The sequence below is a fragment of the Chrysemys picta genome, chromosome 9 (assembly GCF_011386835.1).
Source record: "Chrysemys picta bellii isolate R12L10 chromosome 9, ASM1138683v2, whole genome shotgun sequence".
NCBI classification, from domain to species: domain Eukaryota; kingdom Metazoa; phylum Chordata; order Testudines; family Emydidae; genus Chrysemys; species Chrysemys picta.
In genome coordinates, this window is record NC_088799.1 from 10,483,178 (window position 1) to 10,499,544 (window position 16,367).

General features: G+C 41.5%; 1 protein-coding gene across 2 annotated transcripts in view; it reads right to left on the reverse strand.

Moving 5' to 3' along the window:
* Nucleotides 1-1,212: 1,212 nt before the first annotated feature.
* Nucleotides 1,213-16,367, reverse strand: part of LOC112059902 (uncharacterized) — an 88,406-nt gene continuing 73,251 nt past the window's right edge. Inside the window, exon 5 of one of the 2 annotated variants that reach the window (XM_065556851.1) lies at nucleotides 1,213-6,868. In XM_065556851.1, the coding sequence (XP_065412923.1) occupies nucleotides 6,840-6,868 (29 nt within the window). In that variant the 3' untranslated portion in view covers nucleotides 1,213-6,839. The remainder of the gene's footprint in view (nucleotides 6,869-16,367) is intronic. The other variant, XM_065556850.1, reaches the window with a different exon arrangement.

The following is a 16,367-nucleotide window of genomic DNA, read 5'->3' on the forward strand; positions in this document are numbered from 1 at the left end:
AGACAAATTCAGACTTGTCTCTTCATTTACTAACCAAAAGTGTTATGATCTTGTTTTTACATTCCATTTTACACATGAAAAGGCTACTGTTACATTTATGGTAAACACACAAAGATATTAGATTTTTTAAATTACTCTTTTTGGAAGATTGCAACTTAATACTACTTTATTTCTTAGAATCTAGAACCCCAACACCCAAGAACCCAAAACCCGAGAGAGACCAAGCAAGCTGCTCGATAAGGCAGAGAGGCACAACAACTCAACTCACCTTGCTCTGTGTTGGTTCTTCACCAACTGACTGCTGAAAAAACAGATCTCACACACTTCTGTACAAAGCCCCCTAGCCTGCAAGCAGGACCAGGAAACCCCTTTCAATTCAACCAGAGGTTATCGGCCCATTACAGGAGTGAGTGTGTGAAGTTCTGTGGCCTGGGATGTGCAGGAGGTCAGAGTAGATGATCACAATGGTCCCTTCTGCTGTTATAGTCTATGCAACTTAAAGCGATAACTTGTAATTTTAACACAGTTTTCAATACACCATAGCTACCACTTAGCAACCTCTGTGATGCAATGAAAAACAATCCCTGCTAACTCCTCTTTGAAGTGGGTTAAATGTCTATGGCTTGTTTGCTTGTTCTTAGAGTTGCCAACTTTCTACTTGTTCAAAACTGAACACCCATGCCCTGCTCTGCCCCTCCTCCGAGGCCCTGCCCATGCCCTGCCCCTGCTCCCATGCCCCCCATTCACTCCATCCCCCGTCTCCCCGTCGCTCGCTCTCCCCGCCCTCACTCGCTCATTTTCACCAGGCTGGCTCAGGGGGCTGGAGTGTGGGAGGGGTGAGGACTCCGGCTGGGGCTGCGGGCTCTGGGGTGGGGCCAGAGATATGGGGGTTGGGGTGCAGGAGGGGGCTCTGGGCTGGAGCCGAGGGGTTCGGCGTATGGGAGGGGGCTCCGGCCTGAGGCAGGGGGTTGCGGTGTGGGAGGAGGTACGGGGTCTGGGGTGGGGCCAGAAATGAAGGATTCAGGGTGTGGGAGGGGGCTCTGGATTGGGGCAGGGGGTTGGTGTCCCAGGCGGTTTGAGGGCTCTGGCTGGGGGGTGCAGACTCCAGGGTGGGGCTGGGGTGTAGGAGGGTGCTCCAGGCTGGGACCGAGGGTTCGGAGGGGGATCAGGACTGGGGTGCAGGAGGGAACACACTTACATAAATTCACCCACATTAAATATTTCACAGATATAGGGTTCAAATTCACTCAATTTAGAAAATGAAGAGGATATGAATAACTCACAAAATACAATAGGTGGCATATTATTATATGCTGGCCGCTGTTGCTGGAATCTAAAAAGAGAAAGTGATTGAGTCAATTCATCATCAACCATATAATGAAGGCCTGAAGTACCAATGTTAAAAGAAAATATTTCTTGACTGTGCTCCTCATCTACACTGAAATAGCTCAGATGTGTAAGAATTTCAAGAGTTTCAACTTTTCACCCATTTGTTCAGGAGCCACTAGGTGACATGCGTGCTCACCAAAATAAAAGACTTATTCCAGGCAACAAAGTACTCAGTGTTGTGTGAAAAGTAGTTGTAATGAGGAGTAAAACAAACTTCTGGCCTGCTTTTGCCACATGGGTGAGTTTCAGATTTGCCATTGTGTAGCCGGCCTTCATATGCTGTGAAAACAGAACTGGCAGCTGTCATTCAAAAAGCAAATGGGACCATCATATGAAAGCTGCTCTTGGCCATGGTGACAAGAATCCTGGTACAAGAAACTCATACTATACCAGATAACAAAGTCAGATAACAACACTAATCTTTAAACCCTTACCCTATTTATGAAAGCTTCAAGAAGTTATTGTTATTGGGTGAAATTAACCCAGTACAGAGGGGCTGTAAAATGCTTCCATTGCAACTTAAACCCAGCTTTACTTTAAATGGTATAGATAGCCTTTTGTAGGCCCTGTGCACTGAAGTGAATTTCACCCATTCACAGACACTGCCTTGCATACAGTTGGCAAGGAACTTTGTTGTTTTGGAAATTTCCATTCCCAGGGTAGTGCTGGGACCTCTGTACATCCCTAGGGATGTAATTTATCATAAATACAAAACCTCTGACCCCCTCTGTAGCAACATATGAAGATGACCTAGCATATTGAGGAGTAGGCTGATAGTGAAGGGATGCTGAAGTTTGCTCAATCCCCCAGCTTTCCATAGTTCTGCAGCATCCCCCAACATAAGGCACTGCCTAAAAATTTATCCCTTCATATTTGTTCCCTTTAATATTTATTTGTTCTTTCTTGGTTTATTACTTTCTTTAACCTAAAAGAAAAATACATAGACTGACAAAAAAAAGTGTTTTGCTCTTTGTGCATGGAAAACATGAAACCTATGGAACATAGCTGAATTTTAAATTAAAATAGCAGGTCTGCACTAGACTTTTAGGTTCCAATCCTGCAGCCCTTTCTCACGTAGATAATCCTCATTAATGTTCCCTTACCTATGTTCCCTTGAGCAGTGTTGAGCACCTAGTTGAAATGCCAGTGGGAGGTCTGGGTGCTCATCCCCACTAAAGATAAAGTCCTTAATGAATTAGGAATAAATAAAAACACAGGAATGTGCATATGTTGTAATTTGAATGTGGGCAACCCTGTCTTTAATCTTTGTATACTTATGGTTCTGTCCACATGGAGCTTTAAGCAGAGTTTAGGAATCATATTTAAACCTAGATTAAATACAATTCTGGCTAGACCAGTTTCTAACAAGTTTAGCCAGTAAATGTGATGGGGAAAACCATGTCAGAACTATGCTTGAAAATACAGTTTAGATTAGACATGTCTTTTTAAACATGACTGCAATGTGATCCCCAAGATGTGTTAGGAACTGGATTAGCTAGAATCGCCTTTTAAACAGAGTTTAATCACAGTTTCTTAAGTCATTTCCCAGCCCAGTGTGATCAGGCCCTTGATGGAGTGGCAGCAGTAATGTCTTGAGGCATAGCTTAGAGGTAGATGCTAACTAAACTGGGAACTTCCTAGTTTTTCTGAATTTGTTTGTCACTCTTAACAAGGCTTTACCTTAATTGTGTGTGTGTGTTGGGGGGGTGGAATTTAACCTTTTACAGTTAAAAATAAGATAGCAATAATTATTTTAAATTATGCTAGGGATAAATGTAATTTATTCCTTTTGTGCCCCACTGGCTTTCCCCACCCTTCTGTCGAAAAGATCTTTAGAAAGCAACGTAACATAATTTAGAATCTAACACTGTGAGCATGCTGATGCAGGCTCCAACTATTCTGTTAATCCTTTAGACTGGCTTTCTTGAAATTTCTATTATAACATGCAACACGTATATTACATTTTAACTTCCATATTATTACAATATATTGTTCTATTCTTAGTCATTCTGAAGCTATGCGTATCAGTGAACGGGAATAGCTCTGATTCCGTTTCCAATGCTATATTATTTTAAAGTAAAATAATAAAGATCATAATTATTAATAACTAAAGTGTACAAGCATTGAAATCTAATTAGAACCAGCCTCAGGGATACTGCAACAATAATTGCTAACAAGTGTGTACCACACCATTTTTCTTTTTTTAACTTCCTCTTTGTGCCACAATCTTCAGTTGAAAATCTTCCACAGAAGGCAGGCCCTGGGTGTATTGTGTAGTAACTAAGGCCCCAAAGTTGTGACTTTTTATTATTTAAGAATTGCCCAGGCAACAAGGCCTTTTAGAAAAGGCAGAACAGAGCGCTGACAGAATAAAAACCCAAGATCTAATGGCTAGATTTCTTCAACAGTCTGAAGAAATTCACAGTTGCTGCAGCCTTTTTGCAAGAAAGTACCGCTGGTGCAGCTAAAAGAGACTTCCCCTTTTTCCCTGTCTGTGAATGAATGAATGAATTAAAAAAAAAATCAAACATTAAGATATGCTATGATGTGCTAGATACACTAGTGAAAACAGGGAACTTGATGGAATCTAATATTGCAATTAAATAAAGCTATAAGTATAAAATGGATGTCAGCTATAACTGATACAGCTTTGGGCAAAATATTGTAAACTTTAATGACATGGTTTACCTCATAGGCAATCCTGTTTGGGAAAGAAAGGGGTTGTGTTCATATTGATTTCTTTAGTTTAAGTAATAAAGTGAAGAAGTAAGGCTAATATTTGCAATCAAGCATGCTTATGCTATCAAGTTAATGAAATGTACCTGTGATGAAAGAAGCAGTAAATAAAAAGAACTTAAACCAAATATTGTTTTTATAAGGACAGCTGGTCTCCAAGTGGAAGAATCAGAAATGTAACTATTTGGTTAATAATGCACAAATTCAACTCAGCCATTCATACCAAGGTCCCACCAATGTTATTAAAACAAAGAGAACAGAAATGGAACATTTATACAGCTTTCTGATCTGCTAGAGAACAAGAGTTCTTGAAGTGTCTTTGCATTGTATAATGGACTATTAAACAAGTTTAAAGACCATCAAAGAATATAGAGAGATTTTGTATAAATTTTATGAGCTTTAAACTGGACATTTCAGCAACTAGCAGAGGGCTGATGGAGAAACAAACTTAAACAAGCATAATTGCAAAGTTAGCCAAGGGATGCACCACAAAAAGGACCATGGAAAGTGACTTGCAGAGGTAAGTTGCTGACTGAAGCAAACCAGCCAGTGTCCTAAGGTGGCTCTACCAACATTTACAGCCTAATTTGTCTTACACAGGCTACTGTGACAAAATGTGCTGCATAAAGAGACTGGAAAATTCCAGTCCAAGTTGCAAGAACTGAAAAGCTGATGTCTTGTTCCCTCATTGGATGGTGAAAGAGGACAACTCTAATTTTGGTTGGACATTTCAAATCTTCAGTAGAAGTATGGGTCATGTTGTATGAATATTGATTTTAAAGATGTAAAGAGTTAGGGGTATTTATAATTTTTAAATTATTTAATATTAAATAGGTTTGAAGTTAATTTTAAATAGAGCTTTTGCTCGTATGTGGTGATTTGGTAAATACTTAAAAGCATTTATTTAAATTAAAACTTTATTGGTTAAACATAAGAAAGAACAAGTAATTAAGATGATCCAAAGGCCAGGGTGAAGTGGAACCGGGCAGTGTTGCTGGAGAGTGTAACCATTATCTATGACAGGCCTGCATCGGCGACAACGTTGAGGGCTTCCTGGCTGTCAGTATATGTGCTGAGGCAGAACAGTTACCATTGGTCTCGGAGCTGGCATCGAGATTGCTGTAAGTGGACCAGACCTGAAGTCACTGACACCGTAGCAAATCCCAACATGGAAGCCAATGGTGCACCATGTGTGACAGGCCTGAGAAGCTCAGCAGATTCTTTGCAGCTGCATAGGTTTCCAGGGTGGTTAGCACTAAAAGGGCCTTTGCCCCTTGGTGAGCATAGGCTGTGCTGAGGAAACAACCAGCCTCAATGGTCCCAGCACAGGAACCAGAATCAACAACTCTGGCCTGATTGAGCCCCAGGATGTGGTACCAGGGAGTGGAGGGCCGAAGGGTGCACTCTACCTTTGTTACAAGAGTGACTAGTCTCTATGTTTGAGGAGTCCCACAAAGAGAACTCTGACAATGTGGAAGTCATCCTCTTCTTTGGTTTCAGAGGCCAAGAGTGCCCCAAGAGCTTGTGCCTCTTTGAGGACTGCTCCTGTGAAGGGGAGCTCCTCCTGTCTCTATCCAAAGCTAAGGATGGAGAGGAATTCCCTTTAGCTGACCGAGGTGGTACTGATGCCAGGCAAAGAGTGGCTTCCACAAGGAGGTACCTGAGGTGTTCTCTCTGCTTCCTACTTCTTGTCTTGAAGCATCAGCAAATCACACACCTACTCCTGACACAACACTTATCCAAGCACTTCAGACAGCAAGAGTGAGGGTTGCTCATGGGCGTTGGTTTGTGACACCAGAGCAGGGCTTGAAGCCAGGGGACCCTGGCACAGGCTTTCCTGGTACCAGGCAGAGCCCACAGTCCACTAACTACTAACAGTGGAGAATATGTTAAATGAGAGGGTGGGGGAAGAAAGAAGGTCCAAGGACTCAAAATGAGTACCACTAACTAACAACAAGAATTAACTATAACGGCTTGTTTGCAGAAGAATGAGCTAATAGCACACGCTGACCAGCAATGATAAGAAGGAACTGAAGCTTTGGCAGGGCGGCTCTGCCCTTATGCCTTTGGCTCAAAGCATGAGGGATACCAAATCACAGGTGTGGTTGCCACTATGAGTACTACTTGGGAAAACTCTCTGGCACTGGTGCACAAGACACACACACACACACATACTCCTAATGTAATGGACATCTGCAATCACTTGAAGAAGAATTTCAATATCAGTTGGTTTGCCAATATTAGCCTTATTTCATTCTCATTAAAGTCAAGAGGACTCTTTTCATTACTTTAATGGATGTTGGATTGGCCCTATTTGATGTTAACTTTGCCTGCTGAACTTTTTCAGTGATATTTGGGGGGAGAAGATTTACCATTAATAGTCAAAGGCTACGGATAAAACATTTATATTCAAGGTGTTTCAAAAACACTATGGGCAATCACCTTGTCACAGATATACACTGCCCATCACCCAGTACCACTGCTAGATACAAAAGTGCATAGTATACATTGTCCTGCAGTGAAATTAGCAGTCAAGAGGTTAAAATATGGCTTCAGTGGCTCTAGTATTTGCTGTCTTAGCTTAGACAATCTTGTTCTGAATAATCATTTGGCTTTGCAGAGGTATCAGGTTAACTGCAATCAAGCTGAAGATGATGAGGTGGAATCTGGCCACTTTCTTGTCTTTTCTCTGTCTTCCTCATCATACTGTAAGATTAGCAGAATGGTGTTTTCCACTGTGTATCTATTTGATAAGATTAAAAAGAGGATTAATGAAGCAAGCTACTTCAGTTATAAGAAGGCAATTCTGCTGAAAACTGCAAAACTGACCCAATTTTTTTGCTTGGTCTCTTGCTTCCCTTTACATTATTACACAAGTACTCAGAACCTTATGTCTTCAGAATACAACCACTCCTTTTATTACTACTTTGTTGTGCTGGTAGCAACTGCTCTAGGTCATCTGTCTGGCATGTTAAAAACTGTATTTCCTGATACCACAAGCACCTCATTGCTCCAAGACTCATCATTTTAGCCCTAAAAATTGCTGGTGCTCTAAACTACAGTTTGCACTATGCTCCATAATTTTCCATACCTACTGGTTCTAGCCTATCTTAATGGAATAATACCTCCAGCACTGGGCTTTCCCCTGTTGTGCTGAATTGGTACTTCTGAAAGGAGCTCCTGTGCTCAGCATGTGAAATGTTAGTTAAGACAGTGAGGGAGAAAAGTCTAGTGTCAGAGACAGAATACATTAAGATACTATCAAAAAGTGGGACTGGAAGGGATTAGTGGGAAGAGCTGAAACGTGGGAGAAGAGAAATGGAAAGGCAGAGAGGAGATAGCAGATGAAAGGGGGCAAAGATGAGAACAAAGAGAGGAAGAGGATGGGGAACAGCAGATGAAAACAGAAGTGGAAAGGGAGGAAAAAGAATAGCAGAGAAAGGAATGGAAACGTTGATGAGGAAAGACGGGAATATGTGAGTGAGTGGGAAAGAATGGGAAAGAGAGGAAGATAAAAAGATAGATTGCAGGTGGGGAAAGAAGAGACAGATAAGTGATGTATGGTAAATGGAGGGAAAGAAAGTGATGGGACCAGAGTGAAAAGGACAGGGAAAATGGAGGTGATAAGGGGAAGTGAGAGAGAGATGGCTAATGGGCCAAAGAGAGAAGCATCTGGGTATAGATGGGTATTTGTGTGGATGGCCATTATGTAGTGACATTTTTGTTCTGTCATTGGCTAATGTAGGGCCTGCTCCTGGAAACACTTAGGGTATGTCCACACAGCATTTTGGAGCCCACAGGGGTGAGTCTCCCAGCCTGGGTCAACAGAGTTGGATAGTGGGGCTAATTCTAGTGCTCTGAAAATACTTTGTACACAGTGCTCAGAAGTTGGGGCACATGCTGAAGCATGGGCTCTGAAGCTACGAGTGGGTACAGTAAAGAATTAAACACTAAAATAAAGTCGCTAACCTTCAAAGAACCTCAGGCCCTTTCTTTGTTGCTTTGGTAAGGGCCCTATCACCAGGCCTCAACCAGCAAGAGCTCCTGTGGTGCTCCTTCTCAGGAGCTCTGAGCGCGTAGGTCAGTTTATCTCCACTGCCTGCCCGGCCCTGAGTTACTCTTTTTAAACTCCTCCTCCAACCTGGGCAAGCTTCGCAGGTGCAGTGGGATGGGAATGCCTGGGTCCAGAGTATCTCTTTAACCCCTTCCCTTCCAGTGCATGTTTTGTACACCCCACCACAGGACATAAGGGTGAGCCTGCATAAATCAGATTGCAGGATCTGGGCCTTTAAAAGGATGTGCCCATGCCCATTTGATGGTACCATTTAAACTGTATACCAAATATTTTGAAAATTATTATTATTAATAGTAGTATTACTGTAGTGCTTAGGAGCACTAGTCATGGTCCAGGACCGCACTGTGTTAGGCACTGTACAAACACAGAACAAAAGATGGTCCCTGCCCCAAGGACCTTACAGTCTAAGTAAGACAAAAGACAGAAATAAGCAGTTTTATTATTAAGTGTTCTTTTATTTCCAGTTAAAATAAGGACATTGCTGAACAAAATTTATCCAGTTTCATAACGATGAAGTCTGTGATTTTAGCTACCTATAAGAGTTCCTCAGGGACAGAAAGCCCTAAAGCCCCCAAAACCCCTATACAGGAGCAATTTAGGTCTCCACAGATATAACAATTTGAAATACAAGTGCAATAAGGGCTGCATCCTGCTGTAAATGAAACATTTCCCAAGTCCATCTCTGCTTTTCAATCTCTGTAATTTTTTCGTTAGATCAAGAGTTACTCATTTTTGTTGGCAGTAAAGAAATTCCAATTTGAACTGCCTTGTGTCTTCAATAGGAATTTTCCCAAAGTGCAGAAATAAAAATGTAAAACTTTGCTGTGTTTCATTACTTTTATTCTTTTGAACATTGCTTCTCTGAAAGCTCTGTGTGAAATTATTAGAAGACAGGTTTTGAAATGCTTGTGAAAGTAGATGCATATATGGGGCTCAAAGGGCCTTATTTAAAAAAGAAATTTGCCAGTTACCCAGATCTCTGGTTGGTTATGCCCATTCAAGGATACAGAATCCATCATTCGTATGATTATTTTTACATCTGAACTTTTTTTTATACTAGATAGACTTGAAACTTTCAGGGTCATTTGCCCAGCATGTAGTGGAATGTCCTGTGCTATAGATTCCAATTAGCAAGACCATGTTCAATGGTCTTGTACCACCAATGCTGTCTAACTGCTTTCCACTTGGCTTTATATGTTTCTTCTTTGTTGCAGCTGCAACCAGGTCTATCCACCCTTTGATGGAAAAATTTCAATTACCCCAGGGAGAAGCTTTTAGCTTTATTAAGCATTGAAGTCTATACATTTGTTCTTTAGTTGAAGAGCAGTTCAAAAGAAGAGTTTCTGAGGAAGTAATCTGATAAATTAGGATAAGTCTTGTGGACTTTCACTGCTAATGTTTTTCTGTAATCTGAGCCTAAGAATCTGCCAACTCAATATACTGTTAAGCATTTCTTTAACACTTTTAGCCCCTGAGAGATGTTTCTTACACTTCTTTACAAGTAAATGGCTCTTTAGTGGTTGTGAGACTGCTGTGCTCTTGGCATAACATTGATGTCACAGAAAACTGGATAGCTCAGGCACTACGTGACAGGATACAGAGCAGTTCATTAATTATGATCTAGCTTAGGTGGATACTGAGAGAAAATTGTCCCTATTGTTGGCCATGTGAATAAACTGGAGGTTTCAGTTCTTAGCTGACATGTTTCCATGTCACTGCAACTAATTTTGGTAATCTCAGAAGAGAAACAAAGGATTGGATACACATGGTGGCTGAACTACCTTCACATTGCGGAGGTGGGCCTGCTAGGACAGTGTGGTGGCGAAGTGACATGGAGGGAAGCTTGTACTACTGCTATGTAAGCAATATCTCTCCTACAGATACAAAGAAAGCTTCCCTTTCTAATGCTGTCAATCTTGTACCTTCCTTCATCAGTGGGTTCATTTATATAAATAAATGAGGCTGTCACTTAAATTTTTTAGTGTTTGAAAATTCCACAAAAGTTGCATGTCAGTGATTTGAAATGGAATCCTTCATTATTGCCTCTATCTCGCAAATTAATTTATTACTGCATTTGAAGTCCTAAATGCCTCTTGAGAAAGCTGAACATATGCTCTAACAATCTACCCATAAAGAGCAAACATGAGAGTTAGAAATTTAAAGAAGATAATCTTTTAGTTGTATGAAAATCCTGTCATTCTTGCTTTACTGTTTTTAAGCTTCACATAATGCTGTCTTCCCCCCCGCCCCTTACTTCCGCAGAGGTTCAGTTCTTCCTAACTCATCCTGTTCGGAGTGATGGGGGAAAATAGACTCATTCTGATGTGCTGAGTAAAGGGCACAAGAACTAAGTTTATTGTTAACATCATCAAATTGGTCAGAACAACACTAATGTTCTTTAATGGAACATATACTGGTAAAGGGTTCTCAAGAAAGAGTGTGGAGGGGAGACATATATAACAGAGGATTTCTGAAGCACTCATTTTTGTATATATAGGTGATAACTATCAGTTTCAAGCACAGGTGATAGAATTTACACAACCAAATGCCATTTTGCCAGAAACAATACCCTTTTTAAGTGGTCTGGTAACACACAGTGCTATACCCTAGATCATTACCCAGACTGTCCCAAGACATAAGACTACTACTACTACCACCACCACCACCAAAAAAAGGACTTTGATGAAGTTCTCTGCTGTGCAGTGATCCAGCACAAGGCCTAATACCACTTAGGAGATATGTAGGCATGCACTGTCCCTCTGATAGGTATGAATTTCACCCTTTATTAGTCATTAACCCCCCTCCAAAACAATAAATAAATGTAAAGTAAGAAAAGAAACCTAGAAGCTGTTTGATCTCTTTATCCTCTACTTACAAATAAACCAGTTCATGAAACCTAAAACAGAGGAGAAATAATTAACAATATACAAATTATTTCTACAGCTAAGTCCCTCCAAGGATGCCTAGTGGCATCAAAGCTTGGGCTTCTCTTTAACAAAATGAAAGTCACCTTACATGAACTATTAAAGAGTGATTCTGCTCTGCACAGTGATCTGTAAAATCTGGCACTGTGGCTCCATATTTATTGTCTCAATTATTTCTATACAAAATCTGATTGGTTAACAGGCACAAAGATTTCTCTCTCTAACTGATGGCTGTGCAACTCAACCTGGGATCTGCAACTCCTTCTTTCCTTCTGATGTAGCATCACCACCAACAGAGGTTCTGCATGTCATTTTAGGCCTACAGTTCCATTTGTGCAACACCTATTTCTTCAAATATCATTTTCAGGACCACATAAGCAATGGCCTTTCCCCTCAGTGCATTTGGGCAGGAGCAACTGACTGAAAAAAATAGTGAAAAATTCTGATGATGAGGGGGGGGAAAAGGGCATAGACTCCAACTCATTCCCTCTGAGTTGTACTGACCCCTGCAAGGCTAACTGGTGTATAAAGCAGTAAAAACATATTTTTATCATAAAAGTCAGCAGGTAAGACTCTGAACACACAGAGAGCAGCATAGGTGCTCAAACTAGGGGTGCTGGGGGTGCTTCACCACCCCCTGGCTTAAAGTAGTAATAACAACCCAAATATATAGTTTCTGCCTACAGCACCCCCCACTATAAAAACTATTCCAGCACCATTGGAGCGCAGAGCTGTTGAGGAAGAAGGTGCTGTTTTTACCTATTCCCTTTTCAGAGCAAGTCTGCATTTTAAGTCTGCATTCTTCTGCATGCTAAGAATTATTTTTTTATTCTGCATTTTTTAAAATAACCTCTTAGAAACTTAAAAATAAACTTCTTCTGCCAGTTTTGTTTATCTGTGATATTTTCTCTAGGGTTTCTTATGAATGCAAGACACTGAGGGTGAGCGTCATTTTCTTTTTTTATATCAGCACCATCAGTGATGGCAACCCAACTCTGTGAAGGAGATTTATTAGCTAGGTTGTGCCCCCTCTGATGGCCGAATAGCTGATGCTGCCACAACAAAGCATAAATGTTTTAAGGTGCTTCAAAAATAATGTCTATTTTGGTTTGGTTTCAGTTTACAAGCAACAAATTGGTAGATATAAACATAATTCACATTTAGAATTATTAAAAAAATCCAGTCCCCACTGGATTTATAACAATATTAAACTACCATGTGTAACAATTTGGGAAAGAACTACCTGATGATATCCCTTCTGTAACAGGGTAGCTGACCCTAAGAACATGTGTAGGCATGCACAGTTCTTTTGCTGAGTCACACTAGACTCAGGTGCTAAAACCCTGTGTTGTGGTACAAGGTAATTACTGCCGAGTCATGCTGATAGATGCAGTTTAGGGAGCTTGGACAGAGGAGATTCTGTGGAGACTCCTAAAAGATCTAAGCCTGGGGAGGAAGCTTATGCTAAGGTTTATGCTGTCTTGCTTTTTGAATTTTTGAGGATGGGTTATGAATGCAGCCTATTAACAAGTCAAAAATAAAAGTTGCCCTCAGGACAAGATATAGAAAATGTTGATTTGTTTCTTGTTCTAACTTGGGCACCTAAAGTTTGGCAGTTTAGCTGACATTCCTCAATAGAGCCTCCTAAATAAACATCCTGATTTTTGAAGGGGCGCTTTACCTGCAGCACCCATTGAAATTAGCAGAAATTTTCAGAGGTGCTGAGTACCCCTGAAAATTAGATAATTTAGCCACCCAAATCTGAAAAAATTGGCACAAATCAGACATGAAAATCATTGGATGGGTTACTCCTAGAGGGGCTTTGTTTTGTGTGCAATAATGGAGAAGTGACAGCATTTTTCTGACACAGCTTAGCATTTGTATGTTTCACAGAATTTCAGGAGGAATTTGAAAGAAGAGAGGATAGGCATATGGTATGTTGGGATGGAGAGGATGGAAGAAGGCATGGAATGGAATGGAGATGAAGGGAGAGGTGAGAGTAATTGGCAGTGTTGGAAGAGGTAGGAAATAGGACCAGTGATGCAGTGTGCAGAGCCTTGCAGAAGTGGGGCTCTCTCTTTCACAAAAACTAAAGCCACAAGACTTATCTTGGGGGAGGCAAGTGTCTAGGGAGTATCCACGGGTAAATTAAATACTCATCTTAAAATCCAGTTAAGTAAGGTGTGCACTAAATTCCATGAGACTGATTATAGCTGAGTCTATAAGCTGCACTGTGGGTAAAACAAGAACTTCAGAAAGATCACCTTGTTAGGTCAGTAAGATCACTGTCGCAGCCATGATCCCCCAGGCAAAGTTGGTAGTAGCCCTTGCCTCTGTGCCTGCCCCTGAATGCTATAGGAGCTCTGCAGCTGGAAAAGGCATTTATCTTTGCTCCCTTGAGCAGCTGCATTACAATCGGTTTTTAAATTACATGATCACAGGAGCCATCGGATTAAGATGTCAAGCTGACAGAGACACTAACCTTCACTAGAGCAAATCTTTACTCTGATGGAGCATAGATGCTATACCAGAAATTTTTCTCTAGCATAGTGTGACGTTGCACTCCATATGTTTTATGGAAATATGCTTATGAGTGTGAATATGTAGTAACTGGAATATGCTTTATGCAAAAGGTCTCTTGGAAGGTATCATAATAAAAGTTATAACCTACTGAATATATTCCTCCTATTTGTATGCATGTATCATTCTTGTATCTGAAGCTAGAAATATGAAGTATAACTCTGAAGTCCTATTGTAATTATGCAAAGTGTGGGCCATTAATGGTGGTTTAGAATCTTGATGGCTCCCATTGACTAGGACAATTTGTTGTAAATGGTTTATTTACCTGAAAGCCTTCCTGTGTACCTGTGGGCCAACACAGGAAGAATGGAGACTAGGGGTCTTACAGTGACATGTGACTATGTCACATGATAATGAAATCCATCTTAAATCTGGTACTTTTCCATTTAGAAGGAGGGGCAGCAGGGACCCAGAGAGACAAAAGATTCCCACCTTGTGCCAAAGCTATAAAAGGGAGTGGAGCAGGACAAAAGGGGTGGCCAGCCATAAGAAAACCTCTGCTTACCACCTGAGATGTCTGCTGGAACTCACAAGGACTGTACCAGGGGAAAGGATTGGGCCCAGACTAGGAAGGAGTCTAGTCTGTGAAAGAAGCTTATTGGAACATCTCTAAGGGTTAGATATTACCTGTAATCAGTTTTTTAATATATTAGGCTTAGACTTGCGTGTTTTGTTTTATTTTGCTTGGTGACTTACTTTGTTCTGTCTGTTATTACTTGAAACCACTTAAATCCTACTTTTTATACTTAATAAAATCACTTTTGTTTATTAATAAATCCAGAGTAAGTGATTAATACCTGGGGAGCAAACGGCTGTGCATATATAGAGGGCGAAAAATTTATGAATGTACCCTGTATAAGCTTTATACAGAGTAAAACAGATTTATATGGGGTTTGGATCCCATTGGGAACTGGGTGTCTGGGTGCTGGAGATAGGTAACCCACTGAGCTGTTTTCAGTTAAGGCTGAAGCTTTGGGGGTGTGGACCAGACTCTGGGTCTGTGTTGCAGCAGGCTAGTGTGTCTGGCTCAACAAGACAGAGTTCTGGAAGTCCCAGGCTGGCAGGGAAAACAGGCTCAGAGGTAATTTCAGCACGTCAGGTTACAGTCCCAAGGGGGTCTCTGTGACCGAACCCGTCACACACAGTGCTTTCACCCCTCTGCCACATGCTCCCACTGATGTGATATTAGATCATATTATCTGAGTAATAGTATCTGAATATGTAATTAAAGATTACATATCTATACTGTATAATCTTTATTTATAATTTCATATGCACCAAGGGAGAGTTATGGTTGACTGCACAAATAGCACTCTTGGACTTTTGAATTCTTAACCACACAGCCTTAATATCCAGTTACCATAATGGTGGTAGTGGTTGTTTTTAAATGGAATATTACAAACCAGTTCTTCAAGTACATTGACTTCACTGGGCATTACTTGTGTCCTGGGCCTTGGAGGTGGAGAAATCAAGGCCCCAAATAATCAGATATGTTCCTTTCCCAAAAACACTTATTGTCTAACTGAGAAACAAATAAAACATAGGGCAGTAACTCAGATGTAGGATGGCATGGGGCGATCAGTATAGAATGCTTGGGAAAAGTGGGTTTTAAAGAGGGATTTGAAGGATGGAAAAGAGGGCATAAGAATCCCATTTAGAGGTCACATACCTTGGTATTTATATGCCTTACCTGCTTTTACATGGGTATCTGCTCCTGTCAAGGTGACTTCACTTGCTGCTAGTGATGGTTTTGGGGCCAGTCAATGACCAACTTCACAAAGGAGGACTTCAAGGTGCTGGTGAACTGCCTACTTCAGGGGCTAGTCTGGCGACCTGGTATGGGGGTTGCCCAGAAGGACAGACTATGAATGGGGGTGCCCAATGCTGTGGAAGGCTACAGCAGAGATCTTAAAGTCTTTAAAAAAAAAGGCAGAAGGCACTCTGCAAGGAAGTCAAGAGGGTGGCACCAACCTGGCAGTGGCAGGAAAGAGGAGTTCCAGTCAGAGCTGGGAGAGAGGACGTATGTTCTGTGGAATGAGGAGTATTGTGGTTCTGTAGTCCACCCTATGGAAGGCCATCCATTGCATAAGAAAGATGAACACTACTCTCATGAGCTTGCAGGCCTCAAGGATGTGTGCCGGAAATGTTTGTGCCTTAACGCATATTTATAACCCAGACAAAATGTACACTGTGTAACTTCTTCCTTCCTGCACCCCACCTCCCCAAACTGTATTTCCTCTTTCCAGATCATGTCTTGAGTTCCGCCCCCATGCAGCTAGACATGAGCTCACCAGAATCCAAAATCACTGCAATGTGAGGGGAGACTGTCAGATAATGAGCACTGCTAGTGATACTCTTGCTACAGTGATACAGCTACTCTGGCCCAGCGCCCAATGAGAGGTAGTGATATCAAACATGCTGGAGTGCTTCAACTCTGCCCTCCTGGGCCACGTCCTACCATTCACTTCCCCACACAGCCTTAAAGGCCTTCACGTTGAAGTCCAACACAAGACAGCCCAAAACAAATGACTCTTCAGCCAATCTGGTAGCCCTTTTCCTTGCAGGCTAGAACCAGCTTCAAACTGGCCCAAGATCCTGGGGTTCACTCCCACTGCCTGAGGGCTGTCACACACTCCCTCCACCCAGGATTTTAGGCAGGCAGC